The sequence below is a fragment of the Podarcis raffonei genome, chromosome 2 (genome assembly GCF_027172205.1).
Source record: "Podarcis raffonei isolate rPodRaf1 chromosome 2, rPodRaf1.pri, whole genome shotgun sequence".
Classification (NCBI taxonomy): Eukaryota; Metazoa; Chordata; class Lepidosauria; order Squamata; family Lacertidae; genus Podarcis; species Podarcis raffonei.
The window spans coordinates 35221797-35246224 of NC_070603.1; the positions used below are offsets into that span (position 1 = coordinate 35221797).

The 24428-nt window shown below is 44.4% G+C and overlaps 1 protein-coding gene across 6 annotated transcripts in view; it reads left to right on the forward strand.

The window, feature by feature from the left end:
- TMEM94 (transmembrane protein 94) overlaps positions 1-24428 on the forward strand; it is a 73119-nt gene that overhangs the window by 11726 nt on the left and 36965 nt on the right. For 2 of the 6 annotated variants that reach the window (XM_053375881.1, XM_053375879.1), the window contains exons 1-4: positions 8647-8880; positions 20450-20569; positions 21866-21993; positions 23886-24022. In XM_053375881.1, coding sequence (XP_053231856.1) covers positions 8827-8880; positions 20450-20569; positions 21866-21993; positions 23886-24022 — 439 coding nt within the window. In that variant the 5' untranslated portion in view covers positions 8647-8826. Of the gene's footprint in view, positions 1-8646; positions 8881-20449; positions 20570-21865; positions 21994-23885; positions 24023-24428 lie in introns of those variants that run through there. The other 4 variants (XM_053375878.1, XM_053375883.1, XM_053375882.1 and 1 more) reach the window with 2 other exon arrangements.

Here is a 24428-nt window from a genome sequence, read left to right on the forward strand (position 1 = left end):
ATCAAGCTACCTGAGTCAAAGATTTTGCCCTGGGATATTTGGACATTTGCATGGGATCAAAAACTGCACCAAATGATGTGCTCTGTATTGTGTTAATGGGTATGTGCATTACATATAGCTGTTACTTTGAGATAATGAGGGATGGAGGAATTCCAGTAGTGTACTTTCTCTGTCTGGTTAGGGGCAAATCTGCATATCTGTCCTGGCTCTCACTGAATGAAGAACTCGAACTTGGAGTAAGGCTTCTGCTCAAATCTTTAATGCCCATGTCAGTAGATATATGGGCAAAAACAGGGTCAAAGGCACAGCAGATACATGGCTAAGGCATTGATCCAACAAAACAACGCACCCTCTGAGTTCCTGTTATATGGAAATGGGGCAGCACAACTTCAGCATGGCAAGTGGGCAAGCAAATGCAAACTTCTGGAGGCTGAACCTGAGTTGTCTGCTCTTGGCTATGTTGGCACCTCCATGACCTAGGTGATGGAGAAGGGGACAGCTGCTGCTCCAAACTGAACTAAGTGTCTGAGTCCTCCTGGGAGGTTGGGCTAAAGGTGGGCTCCAGCAGTGCGGGGCGGGGGGAGGGAGTGCCAAGATCAGAGGTGGAAAAAAGCACAGAAGCATGGGGTGGGTGGGTACAAGGTGCCTGGGTGACAAAGAAGGGGGTAAAGCAGAGTGCTGACAGATTACACCACTGAGACACTTCCCAGGATCTGACTCCTCATTTGTAACTCTGCCCCCCTCTTGAGGTCCTGGCACAGCCCCTCCATACCCACTGGGCCCTGCCCCAAAGTCGTCAACCAACTGATCCTCTGACTTTTCTTCCTCCAATCCTGATCCAGCCAGCCCCTCCATGATGTCTCTTTAGGACTCAGGACAATTTCTCCTCTTGAATTTTGTACATCTTCTGCCCTTCTAACCCAACGATAGTGTATGCTGCATCTCAATAAACCTAACGAAGCTTGCTAATAATGGCTCAGTGACCCATTTTGGTATTGATCAGTGTGAGATATACAGCAATTACTGTACCTTGTAGAAATGCTTTCATGACCTTAGACAGTGGTGGCATTTTCTTGGAACAACTGAAACGTAAAACCTTTTTGTGCAATATGGGGCATGTCTGTTTAGGAACTGTCAGGGAACTGACATCAGAGCGAGAGGCGAAGGGGAGGCTCCCAGATTCTGCTGGCGAAGGACCCAGCACCAGGAGGAGAAGCAGCCCGGTAGAGGGGGAAGGAAATCAGCGCAACACCAGGGATAAAGGGGGGCAGATGGGGGAAGCGGAGAGAGAGCTCCGGGACTCTTCACTGGACATCAGTGAGGAGAGCACAGGTCCTCCGCTACCCACGCCCTCCCTGCACAGAAGACTCCCGCGCAGTGAGAGGAGGAGGAGACTGGGAGTCAAACAGCTTCTATGCTGGAAGAGGTTTAAGAAACGCCCACAGACAGATCCTGCTAGCAACTGAGACAGCCACGCGGAGAGGGGCTGTGCAGTCAGAATGGTTTAACAAGGCAATTCAGCTGAGAGAGGCGGCAGTTTACGCACGAGTAACTCATACCCATTACAGGAACCAAGCATGTATTTCTATGAAGAGAGTGAAGAAATCTTGCTTCTCTGCCATCGTTACTTCCTCATAGTTTGGGGATATCTCTGGATCCAGCATTGTTACGGGAGACTCTGGTGGCTTTTTTCACTTATAGCCAGTTTTCCAGCTACAGCCCCTTTTGAGCAGAGATGACTCTGCTGTAGTACTCAATGCTCTGGCAAGACTGAATTATTACAGTGTGCTGCCTGGGAATGCCTTTGAAGATAACGCAAACTTCAGCAGGTTTCAAATGCAGCAGCCAAATTATTGGCTACAGTTCAGTTTAGAACTCACATAATCTGGGTCTTAAAACAATTGCACTGGTTGCCAGTTCATTACTACCCTGAGATGGTGCATTTTTATGTTGTTTTTTTTACTGAGTGTACAGGATGATTCACTAGTGACTATGTGTCTCACCTGATGTAACTTAAAAACATCAAAGTGCATTTTTTAGAGGTACTGGCCAAGTTGGCAAAAAAATATGGTGCAGGAAGTATTGTGGGGTTGAAGAAACCCAATCTGCACAGCTGCATTGTCAGAGAACCTGAGACTCTGAAAGATAAGGGTTTTATTGTCTAGTCTCTGCCATCCACACAGTTCCACTGCCAATAGCGGCTGAAAATAATCGTTGCTCAGATGTGGTGCAGCTTGGCATCCAGTCCTGGCTAAGAACCAGGTATTGCAGAACAAGAGAGCAAATATCCTAAGAGGTCATCCAGAAATCTTTGAAATTCAATTTAACAGGCAAGTTATCTGTTCTGATTCCTAATTCTGTTTAATGCTGGCAAGAACAGTCCCTGCTCTGGGATATGCAAACCACGTGAAGCAGTTAGAAAATCCAGTTTTGCTGTTTTTCCTCTCAGTTTAGCTCTGGTTCCGATAGAGATTTTGGAAACGTCTGCTTTTTGCTCAATAGCAGCTTGTTGTGTTGTCTGGACCAAAAAACAGTTAAGTTTGTGTGAAACAAGCCAACTTCAAAGCAGGGTTAAAATTATTTTGACAGGATGGAAAACTAAGCCAACAAAATGAAGTTTTGCAGACTTAAGTGTAAAGTTCTGCTTTTTGGTGCGAAGACTCAGATGTCACGATACAGCATGGGTGACAAATGACTTAACAGCACATTTGAAAAGGATATGGGAGTCCACATGCTAAACGTGAGTCAGCAGTGTTGTCTGGTGTCTAAAAAGGCTAATGCAATTCTAGATTGCATGAGAATTCATGGTATCACTCTGTTCTTTGATCAGGACTCACAGTTCTGGACACTGCGGCTTAGAAAGGACACTGACATATTGGCACATCCAGAGTAGATAGAGCAGGGAACCTGGGGATCAGGTTTTGTGAGCAAAGGCTGAAGGGGCTGGGTATATTTATTTTGGAGATTTTAAAATTTAGAGATTATAGAATTGCCATCTTCACATATTTGAAGGGCCACTGCATAGATCATGGAGCAGATTGGTTTTCTTTTGCTCCTGAGGAGAGGACCCAAATCAGTGACTTCAAATCATGAGAGAAATGATTTAATCCAAATGTAAGAAATTATTTCCTGGTTCAAGCTGTATGACAGTGGAACAGACTGCCTTGAAAGGTGGTGAATTCTTCTTTGTTAGAGGTTTTCAGAGACTGGAGGGCCCTGATCACAGGTGCTGCTGTAGTGGATTTACTTCAGCAGCTGAGACTGAACTAGGAAGTAGATGAAATTTCCTTTTGAAAAAACAAACCAAAACATAATTAATGTAGCCACAGTTTATTGCTGTAGGGGACACAGCAAGCTGTGGTTGAGCAGAAACAGAAACAAAAGCTTCTAAACAACTCCCGCCTATGCCAGGGAGGGACTGAATGTGGAAGCCCAAGGCTCACCTCCGCTCCTTCACGTCACACTAAGCTATGGTTTAGCATAGGTTTTAAAAGGAGCCATTATGTCACTGTTCTAGGTCATTTTATTTTCTCCGTGATGAAACACCAGTGCTGGGAAAAGGACAGTTTTCTTCATGGAAGGCTTCATTGTTGCAATAATGGGCATTGTGTAAATCCCATTGGTAGTGGTGTTTGGGATGGACAGTATAATTACCAATGTAAATACTTTCTTCCAGTAGCTCCGCTTTTTCCATGGCTGTTTGCAATCTTTTTTTGTTTAATTGGAGTCCACAGACTTCTGTTCTTTAGTGCTGGAGTGCATGCATCCAATAGTAGCCTGGTTTGCATGTCAAATTAAAACATAGTTAAAATAAACTGTGGTTTAGTGTGAATGAGCTGTGTGCTGGTGCATGGTGCTGCAGTTGTGGGGCCGTCTCTCTTCCCCTGCCCCTGCTTTTACCAGTTTCCTCTAACACACTATCTATTTTGTCTTGTCTATCATACAGAATATCACCACCTGCACCTCTGCCTCCCTTACTTTGTTGTGTCTGGATCTTAAAAGTTCTGCACCTTTCTACTTCGTCTTGAGCAATCCATCTCATTTTAATGTGCTTCTGTTCCCCTTACCATATTGTGCTTTCCGTGGAAGTACCTTGATACAGCTTACGTTTGTGCAAGCTCCACATGCGAGCAATTGATGAGGCACAGGCACATATCAGGGTCATGTAGTCATGAGCGGATGCAAAGCAATACAGGGCTGTGCCGTTTGCTAGAGTTCATGCCCTTATTTTTCATGCTGCTCACAATGTGAACAGAAGTGGCGACGAAGTGCCTTAACCTCTTCAGACATCTCTCCCGTCTTTTCATCTCTTATTTTAATCAATGGTGTGTCCCCCGCCTTTCCCTCGGGATAGCTGCCACTTGAGAAATAGCGCTCCACTTTTCTTCTACTGGATTCAACACCTCTCTCACACACAATATGCACACGCACACTGCTTTTTAGCTGGGAAATGTTTCAGGAAGGGCAACCGAAATGATCAAGGGGATGGAGCAACTCCCCTATAAGGAAAGATGGCAGCATTTGGGGCTTTTTAGTTTAGGAGAGCAGGCAAGTAAGAGGCAGCATGGACATGGATATCCAGAAACTGAATAGAGAAAAGTCCCCCCTTCATAATAGCAGAACACAGGGATGACAAAAGTTTGGAAGATTTAGGACAGTACTTTGCACAGCGCATCGTTCAGCGATTGGACTGGCTCTCACGGAAGGTAGTGATGGCCATAGCTGTCAATGTTTCCCTTTTTTTAAGGGAAATACACTTATTCCGAATAGGATTCCTCGCAAGAAAAGGGAAAAGTTGACAGCTATAGTGATGGCTGCCAAACCGGATGGCTTTAAAAGAGGACTAGACTAACTCATGGATGATAAGGCTACCAGTGTCTGCTAAGCATAATGGCTATGTTCTCCTCCCCCTGTTACAGGTAGTATGTCTTTGAATGGCAGTTGCTGCAATCACAAGCAGGGAGAGTACTGTTGCCCTCAGATCTGCCAGGCTTGCCATAGGCATCTGTTCAGCCACTGTGAGAACAGGATGCTGGACAAGATGAGCCATTGGCCTGATCCTGCAAAGGCTCTTCTTTTGTTCTTAGGTCCACCCTCTAGCAAGTGGAATGCTTTTGTATTGCGGAGTGATTACATTCTGCATGGCACTTGCTTGGAATCGAAGCGAACCGAGAGCTTTTTTTTTAACCAAGCAAAGCTAGGAGAGAATTCTGTTAAGGCGACTGCCAAAGAGAGTTAAAAAGGCTTTTCTTGCCATTTCAAAAAAAATAATAATAAGGCTGCTCTATGCTGTTAAGCTGAGATATCTGCATTGGAGAACTTCCTGTGGCTTTACAGTCTGAGGTGCCAGCATGTGCTCATTCAAGATGGTGAGAGAGATTTCAGAAACGTCTGCCAGTGGCATTGCTATAAAAAGCCCACCTGCTGAATTTTGTGTATGTTTTGTAGGAGTACGAGTGTTTCCCAGTCCCGGCTCCTGGGGTGTTGCTTCCCTTTTCCTTGGTCGTGTCCCAGTTACAACAAGTAGCTGTGTTTTTTAGCTGCTTAATTACTTACTAGGAATTGTATTCAGGAAAGTGGGGTGGTGGTGGTGGGAATTTGTGCTGTGCAAGACACTTTGTTCCTTTTGTGCAGTTAAAGAGTATGTTGTCTAGGAAACACAATGCCCTGGAGAAAGATGCTGCCTCTTTCTTTCCCCTCCCTTCCCTGCTGGCTTCTTTCTTGCAACCAGCGCCACAAATGCTTTCCTTTCCTTCAGCTGTTCCCTTAAGAGTTCCATATGCAAAAACTTTAATTTCTGAAAATGTGTATGTGTGTGATATTTTTTCGCCACACAACAGAGAGCCTGGGTCAGGACTCACCGCTTCATGGTGCCTATAGAAGGAGCAGCCTTGCGTGGAGTGTCAGACTTGTGACCCCTGACTAGCAGATATTCCATAATCTCAAGTGGAAATGTTATGCAGACTATCTATCAGTAATTCTATATACCTGGATGGGGTCAGATAACCTTTTCTGTCTAGTGGGCTGCATTCACCTTTTGACCAACCCACAGCCTTCCCTCCTCAGATCATCTGAGCAGATCATCTGAGGAAGCGGGTTATTGCCCACCTCCCCATTCATCAAATGATCAATCTGATAGCTGGGGCAGCAGCAATTTGCATCCCTATCAGAGCACTGTGGCGGTGGGGGGGGGGAGATGTTGACATCTCTGCCCAGCACAGCACAGCACTGTGTCTGTTTTTCTTTTTTCTTTTGCTGCCATCAAGAAAATCAGTGGAAGGAAAAAAAACCCAACGTTTGCTGGGAAAGGGGACAGATCAGACTATTAGGTCAGGGGTTAGCCGTTCCGGTTCAGGAGATGCCAGAAACTGAATCAGGGCTTTTATCCCTACAGAGCATGAGTTCTGCCACTGAGCTGGAACCTCTCCTTTCTAAGGTGGGAAGATCAGCTCTTCAAATTATGGGTCTTTCTTGCTCTCCTTTGATTTCAAAGCATGAAGGCAAAAATGGGTACTTGTCAAACCATGGAGGAGGGTAGGCAAGATAAAAATCCTGCCCACTGGCCAGATCCAGTTTCCCTCAGGTCTGCTGTATGAAGTTGGGCCACTCACTGACTTTTAGAGTAACCTTCAAGCAGAGGACTTTTGCAGGCACTGCCAAACAGCTGATCAGCGGTGCTTGCAAACTCCCTTTAACTGCTCCACACCTGAAATCATGTAGGGTGTCAAGTGAGGGTGACAATTGCTACAATGGCCTCATGAGCCAAATGAGGAGGCCAGGCAGAGTTAATAAGGTACCCAGACTGCAGGATCCCTACTTCTGTCATACAACGGGCTTCTGGCTGAGTAGCGATTTTGAGTTGGGGGTCAACTCAAATTTATTTTATTCTATGCTGGCTGTCCACTAACTTGAGAAACATATGGGCTTAAAATTTTTTTTTGGGGGGGTCTTGTCATCTGCATAACCACCTTGACAGTTCAAAGCGTGGAAATTTGTGCAGTGCAGTGTATGCTTAATTGGGACTGGAGCGTTTAGTGGTGAGTATGTACACAATGAAAGAATAGTTCAGTCATGTCTATTTAAGAAGTTAGGTGCATTTGTGCTTTCAGCTGGAAAATATATATAAAATCGATCTTGTGATTCATTCATAGGAAATAATCTAATTTTATTTTATATATGAAAAAACTGCCCATTAGAGATGTCTTAAAACTCTTACGTTTAGTTGAGTTCCCACGATTCTGGGTCACAATTTATTTGTTTATTTATTTAAAGCATTTGTGCTGCACCCTTCAGCCAGAAAGGTTCCCAGAGTGGCTCACATCTTGCCTCATAATTTTCTGTTCTCGCCGCCCGCAAATGTAGCTTGCTTATTGAGAAATAACTTAAAAATTAGAAAGCAACTTTGCCGGTCCATAAGGGAAGAATCCCAAACTGCAATACTTTCATTGGGATGACCCCAAAAGCCATAAACGTATGATCAAGCTTTTTTGAGTTCTCCAGAATTCTTCATCAGATGTAATCAAAAGGCAAGGAGAGTGAGAGAAGTAGCAACTAGGTGTGCAGGTCTTAAGGTGGAAACAGCGAGAGTCATGCTATCATAATTGGATTGATATCCCCATGTGCACGACAGGACAGGTATCCAAGCCTTGCTCTGTTATTTTAGAGGCCATTTTTGCAACAAGATTGAGATCTTGTGTAACTTGGACCATAGTATCAAGCAAGAGTTAAGACATACAGACACTAAAGGAAAGGAGGAAGAGGTGATGATAAATAGTACTCCACACACAGGAATGTATCTATAGTGCATGCTTAGATTGAGGTTGTCTGTGGTACAGAATGGGCTTGGCTCCTGTCATTACTGTGATTCTTATTATTTATTTACCTTTGTTTTGCTCCTCCCCTCCCTTTGGGTTTTTGGGGCATATGCAATGAACTCTTTGTCTCCGTTGGCCCAGTGTCCTCTGCCTGTCCCTCCTCCATTGCTGCTGCTGCCCAGCTCTGGGTAAGTGGCAAGCCCCAGACACAATAGATTGCTATTAATAACCTGCACTGCACCTTCTGCAGGAGTCTCCTCCTGAGAGGCTATGAATATTTGATACTTGGAGGGGGGACTTTCTGCTGCTCTCCATCCTGATTGCTGCTGGGAAGTCCTGCTGGGAGCAAGAGGTCGCTCAGGAGGGAGCAAGGCATATCAGTGCAGCTCAGCAAATAGAAGGCCAGGTTGTTTTCCTCATGGATTTTTATTGAAATAATTAGCTCTCAGAATGCACAGCTTGACACCTGAGGGTTTTGTGTTCATAAGTGCACTGTTTGACATTTTTTAAATACGGGACCATTCATGGGAGTTCTCAACCCCTAAGGTCATTTTCCTCCTATTTAGTCCACCTCCACTGTTGTGGCCAGAGCTGGCTTTTCCTTGCAGTATCCTATGTTTTCCTGGACCTGTTCTCTATTAGCATCATCTTGTGCATATACCATCTCTGCCTTCCGTACAGGTGTATTTCATGGGCTATCTGGCTTTTGAATGCAGCCTCCCAGACCCAGAGGGATGTGATCCTAAAGGCCATCCTCATCTCTCCTTTCTCATCCCTCCCCTTCTTACCCCATATCCAGCATGCAGCAGTGTGACTGGCAACAGGCTGAATTAATCAGTGGCTTGGTGCTTCACTCTGCTGTTCCTCTCCCTCTCTCTCTCTCTCCTCCTCTCTCTCTTTCTGCAGCGTTGCGCTGTGCGCACTCTCTCTATTGCTCTCTGCTTCTCTCTGGATAGCAGCATTGGAAGTTGCTGTTCAAGGTTCCAAGTGCTGTGCTGCAATCTTAGCCCAGATGCTTTTTAAACAGACAGATTTGTGGATGTCCCAGCAAGCCAAAAGTGGCAAAGTAAGTTTACCTTTTGCGCTTTTTATTTCTTTCTCTTTTCAAACGTTTGAATTCAAGATGGCTTTTCCCTTCCTTTCCTGCATGTTTTCCTGAGCTGCTAATGTACAGAAGGCTTCTGAGGTTGCCTATGTGTGTGAGCTTAAGGCAGATGAGCTGCATTAAATGGCAATATATATATTATGGAAAGGAGGACCTCTTCCTTTCTGCTAGGCTTGTTCTATCACTGGGAGAATTTGGGCTCTGAGCACAGTGTATAGATGCCTTGAGCTTTAGTGAATCCTTGTGTCTGTTCGGTGGTTCAGATTTGTCTGTTTCTTACACATGCCTGAGCATTGCGCCACTAAGTGCCACTTCCTACTGGTATACTTGAGGGGTGGGGTGTGTGGGGGTTAATGCTGTGGCATAAACTAGCAGGGATCGTGCGTGGCAAATTTCCTGGATCTGGAGGATTGCCAAGTATGTTCAAGGGAAGCAAATGTGGCAATGATCCATCCTTGCAGATTAATAAATCTAGGATTACTGTCAGCAGTGGTTGGAAGTGTGTGTGTGTAATTACCGACTACGCATATTATTCTCCAGCGTTAGGGAAATATGTATAGTAATATATGCTTTAATATCACATTATGTAACATGCCTTTAAAACAGCACAAACACCAATCCCCATGGCACATGTGTTAGCTACATAGAAATCCAGCCCCAGGGTGATCTGCAGGTACAAGAACGGCCGCGGGGACAAAGTAGGAAAGCTGTACAGCATGCAGTTGCCTGAAGGAGCTGCCTCTTCACCCAGTACCCTAAAATGAAGGAGGAGCCAGCGAGCAAGCAAAAGCTGAGGTTTGCATTGTCAGTACCAAGAAGTTTGTCCTGGTTATTGGCATTCAGCCTTCTGCTTTTGTATGACCCTAAAAACACCCTGATGTCCAGAAGAAAGTAGATTCGTTCATATAGAGGGCCATGACCAATGTTGGTAATGTACTCAAGCCCTGTGTAGATTTGCGATGCTAAGCTGGAATCTCCAAATGTAAAGATTCTGTAATTTCTAAGAGGCAAGGAGGACTTGCACCATCGTGTAAAATGGAGCTTCTGTAGTCACCTGAGAGGATGGAGCTTCTCTGCTAAAGAGAAATAGGAAGTCCCAGTTTGCTTTGGCAGCTTGTTCCTGAAACTGGATGGAGCCTGATGTTGTTATTAATTTGAGCAGTGCTGCAGATGTGATCTATGCCAGCAGTTATGGATCGAGCCGGCATGTGGTCTGCCACAGATTTTCTTAGCTCAGTGGTGCCAACCTTTGTTGGTTAAGTATGCCACAAGTCAAATCCATAGCAAGCATAAGGCAGGGTGACCCTAGTGCAGGCATGGCCAAACTTGGCCCTCCATATGTTTTGGGACTACAATTCCCATCGTCCTTGACCACTGGTCCTGTTAGCTAGGGATGATGGGAGTTGTAGTCCCAAAACATCTGGCGGGCTAAGTTTGGCCATGCCTGCCCTACTGCATGCTACAAGCCCACTATTTCTCCCAGTGTTTTTGCTTTTAGTCTACTAGGCTGGGGAGGCAAGCACAGTGTAGCATTGGAGAAGCAAGGAAGAACATGGAGAAATCTGCCCGTACAAAGGTAGTATATAGTATATATACCATTAACCTGGTCCATGGACTCAGTTATTCTTAACCAGGTGTGCTTAACCCCCTCTTTGATTGTGCCCTTTATGGTACCTTTATGGTTAGATACCCGCGGCCTAATTCATCCTATTTGAATAAGATTTGCTCACTTGCTATGATGTGAACTGTTTGATAACTCTGTTCATTCTATATGCTCTATGCTAGATGCAAAAGTGTGTAGGCCATAATGAGGACATAAGGAGGCTCAGTGAGCAGTGTAGCTCCTGGTACAATTTGTGGCTTTTTTGTTTGGCAAAGTTTTTCCCCCGTTCGAAATTCATAAGATCCTTAGTAGTCCATGCAACAGGTTTGGGCATGCATGAGCAGGCAGGAGAGTGGAGTTCCCATGACACAACTGTATAAATTATTGCTGATGATGTTCCTTCCCTGCCCCCTCCTCCATGGTTACCCACACTTTCCATTTCCGCAGGAAGTTCACACGTGGAGATGCCACAAATTGGAAGGGACCAAAATGCCATTGGCTCCAACCCAACAGATAGCTGGGAATCATGTTTATTCCTTCCAAATGATGGTGGTGGTGGGGAATTGTTTTCCTACCATTGTTCTGAGATAGAGAGACTGAAGGCTTGATTGCAATCTAACTGGGCTTATAACTCTCTGCAGTAGGAAATCACATTTTGTGCTAATTTTCTCCTGACTTGCTTGTTCTATAACACAAGAAAGTGTTGAGGAAACAACAGTAACAGGATCAGGATAATAGAAGGAGGAGGGACTTATCTGTCTATATCAGTTTCTCATTTCCCCCCAGTCTTAAGTTCATTTTGCCACTTTCCACATCAGTTTATGTTTTTTTATAAATAAGAGTCCCGTGAAAATTTGCCAGCATATTAGTGACCGTTTCTTGCATGTAATTTCCCCCTAAAATAATGCATTTTTTATGCTTTTCATGAACATGTACATATATATATACACACATTCCCCAAATAGATGTGTCTTTGCATGCATTTTTTGGTTGGAGAACTGCATTGCACAACTTGGCAAGGTGTGCATTTCAGAGGACAGCTGCACTTTGAATTGCTTGTAGGTAGGTAAGTGGGACGCGGGTGGCGCTGTGAGTTAAACCACTGAGTCGAGGACTTGCCAGTCAGAAGGCTGGCGGTTCAAATCCCCGCGACAGGGTGAGCTCCTATTGCTTGGTCCCTGCTCCTGCCAACCTAGCAGTTCGAAAGCACGTCAAAGTGAAAGTAGATAAATAGGTACCACTCTGGCAGGAAGGTAAACGGCGTTTCCGTGCACTGCTCTGCTTCGCCAGAAGCGGCTTAGTCATGCTGGCCACATGACCCAGAAGCTCCCTCGGCCAGTAAAGGGAGATGAGCGCCACAACCCCAGAGTCATCCGCGACTGGACCTAATGGTCAGGGGTCCCTTTACCCCTTTACCCTTTAGGTAAGTAGCTCCATTAGTGTCATTAAACATGTGTGCCTATCAGCCTGGTTCTTTACCTTGCTTGCCTTTTAGTCTGTCTTTGCATACCTTCTTTTGAACACTGTACCTTCCTACCAATGAGGCACCAACTGCAAGCCTGGCCATGCTAGCAATAGCTTTGCACTTGGATATTCCCATCCCCAACAAAAACCAAAGTTTGGGATAAAAATCCCAAGAACCCCAAATGTGATATGGTGCTTAGGAATGTCAATCTTTTTCAAAACAAGAGTGCCTTCCAAACCTGGGCTGGTGCCGAATGTGTGGTGTTGTTTTGTAAGTTATCTTTTTTAAAATTGAGTTTTCAAAACACCTTGGTACAGACGGCATAATTTCAGACATAGTAGCAAGGCATGGTATTTGAATCACTTTAATAAGACAATAAAAGTGGCTAAAATGTGAACGCTAGTTCTTGCTTTTCAAAAAGAAGTGATTATGTCATCTTGACGTTGGAAGAGTTCCCTCGACTTCCAGCCCTGACCAAGATAAAACCCTTTCTTCTCATTTAATTTCTAATATGAAGTGATGTTCCTAAGAGACACTGTGTGGTGGTGAAAATGACACCTGCTTGCTCTCACAATAGAGAAGAGATCCGCTTGTTCTGTGCTTGTCCCTTGATCATGGTTACATAACTGGCACCAAGGGGAGAGAGAGAAGGGAGAGTTGTCAAAGTAACTCCTCCCCATGTATCGTGTCTCGAAGGGGCCACCTGTGTAATATATTTATTGAGCACAAAATAACAACACTCGGTGAATAGTTCTTTCTCCCATGTTGGAGCGATGATCAAAAGATTGTCTGCATCACGACTGTGATAGGTGGCATGCAACCTGTTGAAAAGGTTCTTGCGCCGTGAAGTTTTTAACGTTTGATGATCTATTATGTTTCTATATTCTGCTGGAAGCCGCCCAGAGTGGCTGGGGAATCCCAGCCAGGTGGGTGAGGTATAAATCATAAAATTATTATTATAAAAGTAATAATTCTGGGAAAAATTCAGCATAGCGCTAAGGAGATTGCCCCATCAGCACAAGCATTTCTGCAGGAATAATCTGTCTCTCCCTGCCCCATGCGCTGTTCCAGGGCTCTCCTGACCCCCTTGAGCCAATTTGGGGGAAGGAACACTGGAGAAGGAGAGGGTGGGAAAGCCCCGTTGCACTGGTGGAGGTCTTTGAGCAGGTTCCTGTTGGCAGGACTGCTTAGTTGAATCCAGCTCAAAGTAGTAATGGCAGGACAAACAGCAGAGTCTCATTTTGCATATGGATCTTGCATTGGGTGCCCTGCTCCATGATCACTGCAGATGGTGACAGCAGCCATGAAATTAAAAGACGCCTGCTTCTTGGGAGAAAAGCAATGACAAACCTAGACAGCATCTTAAAAAGCAGAGACATCACCTTGCCAACAAAGGTCCGTATAGTTAAAGTGATGGTTTTCCCAGTAGTGATGTATGGAAGTGAGAGCTGGACCATAAAGAAGGCTGATCGCTGAAGAATTGATGCTTTTGAATTATGGTGCTGGAGGAGACTCTTGAGAGTCCCATGGACTGCAAGAAGATCAAACCTATCCATTCTTAAGGAAATCAGCCCTGAGTGCTCACTGGAAGGACAGATCGTGAAGCTGAGACTCCAATACTTTGGCCACCTCATGAGAAGAGAAGACTCCCTGGAAAAGACCCTGATGTTGGGAAAGAGGGAGGGCACAAGGAGAAGGGGACGACAGAGGACGTGATAGTTGGATAGTGTTCTCGAAGCTACCAGCATGAGTTTGACCAAACTGCAGGAGGCAGTGGAAGACAGGAGTGCCTGGCGTGCTCTGGTCCATGGGGTCACGAAGAGTCGGACACGACTAAACGATTAAACAACAACTTGCATAGGGTTTTGTGTAGTCTGAAAATGAACCCTGTGTTGGTACAGAGAAGCTGCAGAATGCCCCCTGCCGAAAAGGGCCATGACTTCCTTGAGGTTCTTGGGTGGTCCAAAGAAAACAGTCCCAGTTGCAATGCAATATTCTTGATTCATTAACTCTGGCTAAGGATCACTATTAGCCATAGGATTGCATGGCCCCTCTTCCTTTCTTTGGTGTTTCTCCTCTTGCATGACAATATCTCCCAAACAATCTTTTAACCATGGTGAGTGTCAGTATCAACAAGACATCATAGCAGATTATTTTAAGGTACTCAGCAAAGAAATTTATCTAGGTGGTGAATGTCATCTCCACAAACAGCATAAAAACACTTAAGCAACATCTGGGCTGTAATGCACAATGGTTATGCTATAGGCCAGAGAAGTCCTGAGTAAGCAGAAGATATTGGTTAGAGGTACTGTGAAAAAAGATTTGCCTTTAGAAGATGTTATCTTAATGCAGAACCGACTGTGGAGAGATTCTCACATATAGGTGATGTCTACACTGTCATGTATGATCCAGTTGAGATTCCTACATTGTAGGGGGTTGGACTAGATGACCCTTTCCTAGTCAATTTTCCTACTGCCCATCTACTGCACCTGTATGTATGTATGTATCTATGTATGTATGTATGTATGTGTGTGTGGAGTCTCAGAACACTGGAGTCATAGAATTGTAGAGTTGGAAGGGACCCTAGTCCAATCCCCTGCAATGCTGGAATATGCAGTTGTCCCATAAGGGGATTAAACCTGCAATGTGCACAACTATGAAAGGGGAACCAACAGAAGATGATTTCAGATCCCTCAGCTGGTTTGATTTCCATTTACCTTTCCATTATAATTTACTCTTTCTTTCATAGTTGTGCCATTGAGCATAACCTCACAACTTACAGCATAATCCTAGAGTTTTGAGTTCCCTTGAGAGACGACTACTTTGCTAACAGCCACCATTGCTTGTTTTCTGGCAAATTGGGATTGCAGAGTGACAGTCAGAGGCAGGGTGCGGGTGTCTTGTCCATACCACTAGGAAGTGTCTATATACATGCATATGTGTGTGTGTATGTGTGTGTGCACGCGTGCGCGCGCGCACACACACACACACAGTTGGCGGTTGAGACACAGCACCATAGGCTAGATCAATCTTGCTTGCTATGTAATCAATGCAGAGCACTTGGTGCTTCTACTGCAGCCATTCATCTCTTTACGAATGGAGGTTTAGGCTTATTTAAACTTGAAATATCTGCTCAGCGAAACGGACGAATGTTAGTGCTGGGCGATGAGCAACTGCTTATCGTGTTGGAAAATAAATACAGACTATGTAGCAGGCGCCAGTGCTGAGAACACAATTGCATTGTCCTACTCAGCATTCTCCTTCCTAACTTATTGAATTCATTTTGGAACCAATCCTGAGCTGTGTCGCCACTTTGCTTTTCAGTTATAATCCCTGCCACCTTGCGTTTTTCTGTGCCAGAAGGGTTTCTACTATATCCAGATTCTGGGGAATTAGCTGCAAAGCCCCAAACCGCTAAAGGGTAGAGTGATAAGCGATGCCTGCAAAAACGATAGAAACTGCCATGGCACCTTAGGGACTAACTGGTTGATTCTAGTGCATACCTGGTTTTTGTTTCTTTGTTTTGTAAGCTGCTTTGAGCATGATTTTTGTGAAGGAATGAATGAGATTGAATGAATACAACTTTGTGTGAAGGTATTTTTTTTTATACACACAAACTGTAAAAATTCAGGCTGCTCAGTATATTATTTTTCTCCACTTGTGCCTTAATAGATGTGAGTAGGACAAGGAAGAAGAAAATGCAGGATCAACCTGTGCACATTGGCAGTGTCCAAAGTGTCAGAAAATGAAACTGATGCAGGAATACAATGGGAAAGCTGCCCTCAAGATTCTTGTTCAGATTTCTCAAGGTGCAGTCGTGAGCTCTCGTGTCATTATCTTGTTTAAGTAAAATAATTTTGAGACCTTGGAAGCTAATAGAGAATAGCGAGCTTCTGCTCATCTTCTCCCTGACAGGAAAGAAACTAGCTTTCTTCACTTACCAAAGGGTTTAGAGAGGACACGTATTAAATGGAGAACCCTGCTGCTGCTGTTTGTTTGCTGTTGCGTGGTGCTGTAAGAAGCTGAGAGCCTCTAGAGTCTAACCGAAAAGCATGTCAGAACTGAGTTTTTTTGTAGTCTCCAAACTGAAAATTTGAGAGACTTGTGGTACTTGGAATAAAGAAAATTGCTTCGGCTCCTCATGCTGCTATGGGAGTTAGTAGGTGCTCCTCTGTATACATGCAGTGTTCCACATAATGTGTGAAAGCTGGACTTCTAGCTCAAGCACATAATCCAGACTATTCCTGCAGTGGTTCCATGGACTTCAAACCTGAATGGCTCTTATGCTTTTGAGGTGTATCCCAGTGTGTAGACATTATTTTTTATTATCATAATATGTGATGAATTCCTAACACACCCCTATGTGAAGATCTAAATTATGTATTTTTAAAAAGATATAAATAAGAAAAAGATCCTCCGGTAACATAGGAAACTACCTTTTGGTAAGTTAGATCTTTGGCTAACTTAACTCAGTAGTGTCTACACTGGCAGATAGCTGTTCTAGAGTTTCAGACGCGGGACATTGCCAGTCCTACCTAGAGATGTCTTCATATTCTACACCACAATAAATTTGGCAATTTACTGAAATGATTAAGTGAGCAGTGCAAGGCAAAAAGTGGGCAGGACTTGTAGAGTCAGTATGTTGATGGAAGGATTTGATAGTAGGAGAATAGAAGGAAGTGTGATTCACACTGGCATTCAAGCTTCCTTGATGTCTTGCTTTGAGGTTCCCAGGTTGTGGTCCGTGGAAACTGAGAGTTTCATTCAGCTAGTCCACGGCATGTCTGTGAAGAACACTGGCAATCTGAATTCTGTGGAATTCAAAGGACTTTATTTATTTTAATAAAGTGCAAATATAAGAAATAAAAGAAGCAACACAAACACAGCTGAAAACCATACAGCATCTAGTAGAGCACGTAGTGATAAAGCAGGATATCAAATCCAAACTCTTCTTCTACAACCGGCAGGGGATAAAATCATTAAGTGGTCTGTGTGGGGCGGGGTGGATTTTGGGAATCATTGATCTAAATCCTTCTGCTTGGGACTGATTAGAGCTGGCACTGGAGGGCTATAGGCTATCCGTCCTTGCTCTTGTTATTTGGCCCAGTGGCAACCACTCAAGGACCCTAGTGCTGATGGAGCAACTGTTGAATACTTGTGCATATATTTTTGCCAAAGTTAGAATCATTCAGCATAGATGAGACTCCTGGATCAAGTAGTCTCTTTCCAAAGTTAGGAAGTCTGTTCCTAACACATGGCTGTTGTTGTTTAGTCGTTTAGTCGTGTCCGACTCTTCGTGAACCCATGGACCAGAGCACGCCAGGCACTCCTGTCTTCCACTTCCTCCCGCAGTTTGGTCAAACTCATGCTGGTAGCTTCGAGAACACTATCCAACCATCTAGTCCTCTGTCGTCCCCTTCTCCTTGTGCCCTCAAACTTTCCCAAAATCAGGGTCTTTTCCAGGGAGTCTTCTCTTCTCATGAGGTGGCCAAAGTATTGGAGCCTCAGCTTCAGGATCTCTCCTTCCAGTGAGCACTCAGGGCTGATTTCCTTAAGAATGGGTAGGTTTGATCTTCTTGCAGTCCATGGGACTCTCAAGAGTCTCCTCCAGTACCATAATTCAAAAGCATAAATTCTTCGGCGATCAGCCTTCTTTATGGTCCAGCTCTCACTTCCATACATCACTACTGGGATAACCATAGCTTTAACTATGCGGACCTTTGTTGGCAAGGTGATGTTTCTGCTTTTTAAGATGCTGTCTAGGTTTGTCATTGCTTTCCTCCAAAGAAGCAGGCGTGTTTTAATTTCATGACACATGGCTAGCAAATACTTACTTTTGAAAAACCTCCAAAGGAAAGAGATTCAGTCTCTTGGTTCTGTTTCCTCCCACTAAGAATTCTGTTAACTCTGCAAAGATGTCTCCTGCCATCACAGAACCTGCAAGGCTCGCATTAACGTGTGCTGCCAGGAATCCTGTTTATATCTCCCCCCCCCTTTTTTTGAAGTGGCAGTGATTGTGGTGGTGGTGGGAAGCATACGTTTTGCCACGCATTGATGTAATCTGGTCCACGTCCAACAGAAACAGGGGAGCCGTTTTCTTCTAATCCCTAAAACCAGCCAAGCAGAAGGAGAATTACGTCAGGTTTTATTCTTAGTTCTGACAGGGATGCAGTATCATGGCTTGTGCTTCATGAGAGTTAGCTTATTTTAGATGTTCATTTTGCTGCAGAGGGATTTGCAGTTTCACAGGAGAGCCATAGCTAGACGGCAGCCTCAGAAAGTTTGTCTGTCTGTCTGGTTAAAGCTGGTCTTCTAAGAAGTGGTGTGGGACTGTGCTGACTGTATAGAAACCTTTCCTCTTTTGACAGCTGAGCTTCACGCATCCCTGGCAGGGGAGCCTTCCTCACCACAGCTTGGAGAAACATGTTCCTGGGAAGAGGCATCATCAACACCTTCCTAGAAGTAGTTGCAGCTGCCAGTAATCCAGGGCTCACCCTTATTTAAAATGCTGGCTGTCAGTTTTTCGGCTCTTTACTTACATCCTTACAATAGGGCTTCGTCTGTTATTTTCGAGACCAGACAGCCAAATGGCACCCTCCTTCTCACTGACAAACACGGGGCATGTTCCCCAGTGCAACCTGCCCTGAAGGGGTCAGGAGTTGCATAAGAGCACTTGTGTGCTTTCATGCATTTTCTGTTTTAATAATAATAATAATAAATTTTATTTATACCCCGCCCTCCCTGGCCAGAGCCGGGCTCAGGGTGGCTAACACCAGTAAAATTACAGTACAACATAGGGGGGGGGAACCAATTTAAAATACAGGTTAAAATGCAATTTAAAATGCAGCCTCATTTTAAAAGTAGCCCATAGATCAAAACCATACGGAGAGGGAAACATAAGGGTCAGACTGAGTCCAAACCAAAGGCCAGGCGGAACAGCTCTGTCTTGCAGGCCCTGCGGAAAAGTCCCGCAGGGACCTAGTCTCTTGTGACAGAGCATTCCACCAAGTCGGGGCCAGTACTGAAAAGGCCCTGGCCCTAGTTGAGACCAATCTAACCACCTTGCGACTTGGGATCTCCAAAATGTTGTCATTTGTGGACCTTTTGATGTGGCTTGTTTAGGAGAACTTCCTAGTGGATTCTGCCACAGGGTTGCGTAAGAGCAGTGGTTCTCTGTGGCCTTGAGGAACAGACACAGCCTATTGGGTTGGAAAAAGCAGTGGTGGGGAACGGGGGCAGAACTTTTATTGCTGTGCATGAGTCTCATTTGCTTGCACTGCCGGAGGGAGCAAGATGCAATACCAACAGCACCAGAAGGGAAAGGGGCATGCAGGCAAACTCAGGTTGCGACCATTCTTTCCTGGGTGGGCATACCAAACCTAGTATGTGTATGTTTCTCTGTGGCACAGTGTTGGTATCAGGGTGGATAAAAATCAATGATTTTTTAAAAATATATATATTTAAAAAACAGATTGTTTAATTTAAATTGGATTTTTTAAAAAATTTAAATTGGATGTTTTTGATTTAAATTGGATTTTTAAAATAAAATGCTTTGGAGGAAAAATCTTTCTAAAGATAGTTTTCTATTTAAGTTACATTATAGTCCAAAGGGTATTCCATCAGGAAATAAGAATTTGTTTTAAGTTTTTCTTGTGTGCTGAAACTCAGTCTAAGGTTTTTTTTATTGTTTAACCACATCAGTTAACAAACATGGATACATACGCTATAAGGTTATTGTTTTAGTTAAATAAATTGTTTAAATTGTTATTAAGGAAATGATTATTTTTCTCCTTCCAATAAAGTACAGCAGAAAAGTTGTCCAAATTTAAACAGTTAACTTGTTAAACCTCACAACAATTTCATAATTATGTATTTCTAAGAGTATAACCAAATCAGTAATTTTTGATATAATTGTAAAAACTACTCTGAAAATTTATTATTTCAAAAACAAAACCTTCCTCTGGTTATCAATATTAAGATGATACCAGCAAGAATGAGTCTTTCTGTAAAAAACCCCGATTTAACTCAAGTCTTACTGAGTAGTGATTTAAATCAAATCCACCCTGGTTGGTATATAATTAGTCTAGGATACATTCTTCCAGAATGGTGGAAATTTATTTGTATGGTACCTATGCTTGAGCCATAACAGGCTGTCTAGGAACTGGGTACGTTTTGCATGCAGGTAGTCTGTAGCTGTTTGTGAGATTGATCTCCAGAGAATGCTGATCAGTTTACCCTAGGAGGACTCAGCTGCCCTGTTGTGGAAAGTTTTCTGTAATGTTTGACAAAGGGAGGGCAGGTATGCTAAGGTATAATGGATTTGCTAGACGTTGTTTTGCACCAAATTTTCTGCTGTGCTGGAAGGCACAGCTCACTGGTGTCTTAAGCAGCCTATGATAGCAGAGCAGAGAAACAGTGATAGAGAAACACTACATTTGGTGTGCAAAACTTTTGTTGTCCAGGATGAAATGACTTCAAATTTGGGTCTGACCACAACGAAGGCTCTGACTACACTGAGAGACCAGCTGTCGGCACTTCTGGAGGGGCATCAGAAGGAAAGGAAGAAGGTGATTTCCTGGAAGGTAAGCACGGCATTTTGCTGCATGTCAGTGAGTTGTTTTCAAGAAAACGTTACGTATTTCTTTGTAAGGTAAATTTTGCAGACAGATCCTTGGAGAAAGCAAGACTTTTCCCATTCCTGAAAGGGGGCACTTCTGAAAGGTGGCACTTAGCTGCTTCCAAAATGGGCAGCTGGAGCTGGAGCCGTGATGGTGGTGCCAGTTCTCCTGATGTTGTGGGACTATGGCAGCAACACCAAGGGCAGAGGACTAGAAGAAGGTTGGGCACTTCCAGGTTGCTGTGTACCCCAGCACAACGAGGCCTGCCTCCTTCCTCACCCAGCCTGGTGCCTTAATCTGAGTATTCAGAGCTAGTGGTGGTGGTTCTAGGGACCCCGCCCCAGTGGCCTTCCCTACTGTGACCAGTTCACAGAACCATTAGTGGAACTGTGAATTCTTTGCTCCTCTGCAAAAGAGCGTGTTCAAGTGTTCAGTGGCGCTGACATGGCGGTTCATATCATCTACAGTGGTACCTCGGGTTACAGACGCTTCAGGTTACAGATGCTTCACGTTACAGACTCCGCTAACCCAGAAATAGTACCTCGGGTTAAGAACTTTGCTTCAGGATGAGAACAGAAATTGAGCGGCGGCAGTGGGAGGCCCCATTAGCTAAATTGGTACCTCAGGTTAAGAACAGTTTCAGGTTAAGAACGGACCTCTGGAATGAATAAAATTCTTAACCCAAGGTACCACTGTATACCGAAATGATAGAGAATTGTCTATTTACTTATTTTATTTAACCGAATTTATATACAGCAGTTTACAGGAAATGTTGAAATTATAAATGAAAAGCAGTTAAAAGCAAGTAATAAAAACATTTGAAAGGTTATTAAAATTTAAAAGGTTAAAACGCGACAACACCTGCATGTCTGGATTGGCTTGCCTAAAGAAAAATGTTCTAAGCAGATGCTGAAAAGTCTGTAGCAAATGCGCTTGCCTGCCAGATGTCAATAAGCAGGGAGTTCCGAAGTATAGGTGCTGCCACACTAAAAGATCAATTTCTTACAACTGTGGAAACACACATTATGTGGCACCTGTAATAGTGCCTGGTCTGCAGATACATTCGAGTTGGCACATATGGGGTAAGGCAGTGCAGCAAGTGAATGATCAGAGATAACCTTAGTAGACAGTGTTCATTTCCAGTGGTGGTAACGTCTGTCGCTGTCTCTCTCTACTACTCTCTCGTCGTCCACTTTAAGCAGGTTCCATTTTGTTGATGTAGTCTCTCTCCTCCTTTGCACTTCCTTTTCTTTTTGGTAGGAGGTGTGGCGAGCCAGTTTCCTGCACCATGGCAACCGCTGTTCCTGTTTCCATTGGCCAGGGGCATCCCTGATGCTGCTGACAGTGCTGATACTATTATGCTGTTATGGGAGCCAACCACAAGGAAGGTATGCTATCTCATAGATCGTTTTACTGCAATATTCTGTCCATAAATGACCCTGAAAGCTGCTAACATTCAATCATTAACAATTCCATAAAACAGTAAAAAACCAAAACAGTCGCAAACAAAACTCCAAACCAGATCACACCAGATGATTGAAACCAATAACCAGTTTCCACCTAGGTTGTGGAAGTGTGTTTGCCTAGTGTCTAAAGATAGACAGGGAGGGAGCCAAACGTACGCTCCAAACCAAAGAATTCCATAAAATGCGCAGATCACCAATAAGATCTCATCCTATAGACCCACCAGTGACGGAACACGGAATAGGGCTTCTGTTGAAGATCTAAGCACATTGGTGGATTTGTAATGGAGACAAAGTGGCCTTTTGGCTTAAACCAGCAGACTTGTCAGGGCACCTACCTAATTTCTCTCTGACCTCACATTATTTCCCTCTTCATTGGTTTATGAGATGCACTCATATGGTTTTTTTGTTGGAAGGATTCCTGCAGGGCACTTGTTAAAGTGTTGTCAGGCTTCAGGGAATCTGCTTCCTTCCCTCCTTTGGCAGTAGATAAGTAGAACAAAGAGTCTCCTACCAGTTAGAAACTTTAATGATCTCAGCGAGAGAACAAAGAATCCATTCCTAGGAATGAAGGTGCTCCCAATTAAGGGTTACACCAACTTCCTCCCTAGTCACCCACGTCACTACCGCATCTTGTAACCTGATCTCTCAACCACTGCTTTCTGTGCTGCCACCTTATCTGCTCTCCTTGACCTTGGGCTGAGTGGATGGATGCTTTCAAGCAACAGTGTGTCTGTTAATTCTGTTTCCCAGTTCTCCTCCTCCTAACTGTTCCCCATCCAGTACTTCCCAGCTTCTGCCTTTTGATCTGTGTCCCTCTGCAAACCACTGTTCCAAATCTATACTGTCCCACTGCTCCTGGGAAGATTCAGGATCCTGATCAGGAACAGGGGGAGGGGGAGGCTCCCACCATTCCTCCTCAGTACAGTCCCTGACATGTGTCTTCCAAGTGCGGGATGGACATCCAGTTCAGCATAGAGTGCTTGGGCTGCCAATGACTGGCTTTGAAAAGGTGTTTGGGTGGTTTTTTTGTTTTTGTTTTTAATATAGCTGCTGGCACAAGGAGATTTCTAACAAGCAGAAGGATTGGGGATGTTTTTAACCTGCCGGATTTCATATTGTGATTTGAATCTATTAAAGGCATAGGAGCCCTGTCCATCCTTGGCAGTCTTCCGTGTGGCATTATGTTATGAGTCAGATGACTGCAACTGAGCTGCATATTTAGATGAACGAAGGAATATTTTTACATGTCACCCATGTGGGTGTACAGGGTGCCAAAGCAACAACCGATGAACATTTTGCTTTTAATTTTATGAATATGATGGCGGTGTTTAATCCAGACCCCTCAAAGGATTTTTAATGGGTTTAGCGATCCTGATTTGAATTAAGCTGGATAATACAGACCAGCCTAGAAGGTGCAAAAGGTTCCGTGCCCTTGTCAGTAGCAGGTGGGGTGGGGTGGAGGAGGTGCTTACCTGATCTCCCAGCACATGAGTTGCTGTTTCTTACCAGGAGAAGCAAGGCAGCAGGGAGAGCAGCATGGTGCAACTGGACCAGCAGAAACACTGGACCGCCTTGCTTGGTGCATTTGCACCCACTGCATCCTTGCTGCCGTCTTGTCCCTCCCACTCCCAGTAAGCAGCATAGACTCACCTGCCAGGAGCTCATGTTCTGTAAGTGCCTCTGCCCCACCATGCCAGCTGCTCTTGGGCTAGAGACTTTCCTTCTTGCGACTCCTGCCAGGACAGCCACATGGGGACGTATATTTCATTACTTTATTCAGCTGCCTGCAACCTCCGATGTTTTGCTTTGAACAGTGAAGGTTCTGAAATTGTGAATGCCTTGGCCCTGTTCCTCTTGGTGCTGCTCGACGTCCTCTTGATTGGACGGCAAGAGAGGCTAAAGCGCCAGGAGGTCGAGAAGAGACTCCGGGACATCATTGGCAGGATAAATGGTGAGGCCGCCTCTCTCCCCACACTGCCCCTCGCTCCTGTTTGCTATCCTGTGTAACCACATCCTCGCCGTAATTTTAGTGCCTACTGTCCATTAGTTTTTATGTAATGCCTAAAAAAGCAAATTCTTAATTAGGGGCAATTGTTGCTTTCATATCATGGTCGTATGGAATCTTGTCCCTTTAACACCCGAGAACTATCCTTGTCTTCCATCACAACCACAGCTGTCAGTTCTCCCCCTACCATACCTTCATAGTCTACCCTTATGACTTATTCACAGGACAAATGTACTAGGCTAGGTTTGCCCTTTCTTCCCCTCTCTCATTTGGCACCCCGTTTTTCCAGCAGCCAAGTGTATTCTCTCCTCTTCCGGATTCCCAACACAAAAGATTAACAACACTTTTCACC